The 1,369-nt window shown below is 63.6% G+C and overlaps 1 protein-coding gene across 1 annotated transcript in view; it reads left to right on the top strand.

Moving 5' to 3' along the window:
- The window catches only part of SLC6A9 (solute carrier family 6 (neurotransmitter transporter, glycine), member 9), a 12,575-nt gene that overhangs the window by 8,441 nt on the left and 2,765 nt on the right, over positions 1-1,369 (top strand). The window contains exons 10-13 of the mRNA XM_009884862.1: positions 58-157; positions 441-541; positions 834-1,004; positions 1,233-1,363. Coding sequence (XP_009883164.1) covers positions 58-157; positions 441-541; positions 834-1,004; positions 1,233-1,363 — 503 coding nt within the window. The remainder of the gene's footprint in view (positions 1-57; positions 158-440; positions 542-833; positions 1,005-1,232; positions 1,364-1,369) is intronic.

Here is a 1,369-nt window from a genome sequence, read left to right on the forward strand (position 1 = left end):
TGGCAAGGGCGGCGGGGGGGCGGCGGGGGCAGCCATGTTAACGGGTCCCTCTCGCAGGCGGGCATCTACTGGCTCCTGCTGATGGACAACTACGCCGCCAGCTTCTCCCTGGTCATCATCTCCTGCATCATGTGCGTGGCCATCATGTACATCTACGGTAGGTGCAATCACCTACAGCCAATCAGCTGGCAGGGCTGCTCCAGCCAACCAGTGGGGAAGGGGATGTGCTAACTTCTGGCCAATCAGCATTTTGCTGTGTGCTAACTGGCTGAGCAGTGTAAGGCCTTTGGCCAATCAGGGCAGCCGTGACCCGAGGAGCCTGGTGGGTCCCACCACCCAAGGTCTCGAGCTGGTGCTGGGCAGGGGTGGGAGGGGTGCTCGGGGTCCCACGGGGGCCATAGCCCAGCCATGCTGGGGCTGACAGCCACTTGTCTCCACAGGGCACCGCAACTACTTCAAGGACAGTGAGAGGATGCTGGGCTTCCCACCCCCACTCTTCTTCCAGATCTGCTGGCGCTTCATCTCACCCGCCATCATCTTTGTGAGCATCACAACCATGGGGCACGGGGCCATAGGAGGAGGGGGCCAGCAGCCCACCTTGGCCCCCCACTTGCCCATCCTTGGGAAGGGGGTGCCAGGCTGCAGGGGGGGCAGCAGGGATGGGGCAAAGTGGGACAGTTGGGCGCGTTGCAGAGCAGGCTGGCTGCTCTCCACTGGCTGGGGCTGCCAGGCTGCAGGGGGGGCAGCAGGGATGGGGCAAAGTGGGACAGTTGGGCGCGTTGCAGAGCAGGCTGTCTGCTCTCCACTGGCTGATCCTGCCTGTCCCTCCCCAGTTCATCCTGGTCTTCACAGTGATCCAGTACCGGCCCATTTCCTACAACGACTACGTCTACCCTACCTGGGCCATCAGCATCGGCTTCCTCATGGCGCTCTCCTCTGTCATCTGCATCCCCATCTACGCCATCTACAAAGTGTGCCGCTCCGAGGGGGACACGCTGCTGGAGGTGGGTGGTCAGGGGCTAGACCCTCTTGTCCAAGTGCAGCCTGAGGCTGCCTGCAAGGCTGTCCCCCACCCCGCTGGAGCTGTCAGCACCCCACAGTGGCTGTGTGCAAGCAGCATCCATGGGGCACCCCATCTCCGGGCATCCCTGGGAGCCATTGGCATGGTGGAGGAGGCTGGGGCAGGAGAGGAAGGTGGGTGCTGACCCTGTCCTCATCCTCTCCCTCTCCAGCGCTTGAAAAATGCTACCAAGGCAAGCAAGGACTGGGGTCCAGCGCTGGCAGAGCACCGCAGTGGGCGCTACGCCCCGGCGTTCAGCCCCTCCACCGAGTCTCACCTGGAGGTGCAGCCTCTGCCGACGGAGCAGGG

This window comes from Charadrius vociferus, unplaced genomic scaffold (assembly GCF_000708025.1).
Source record: "Charadrius vociferus isolate BGI_N301 unplaced genomic scaffold, ASM70802v2 scaffold163, whole genome shotgun sequence".
NCBI lineage: Eukaryota > Metazoa > Chordata > Aves > Charadriiformes > Charadriidae > Charadrius > Charadrius vociferus.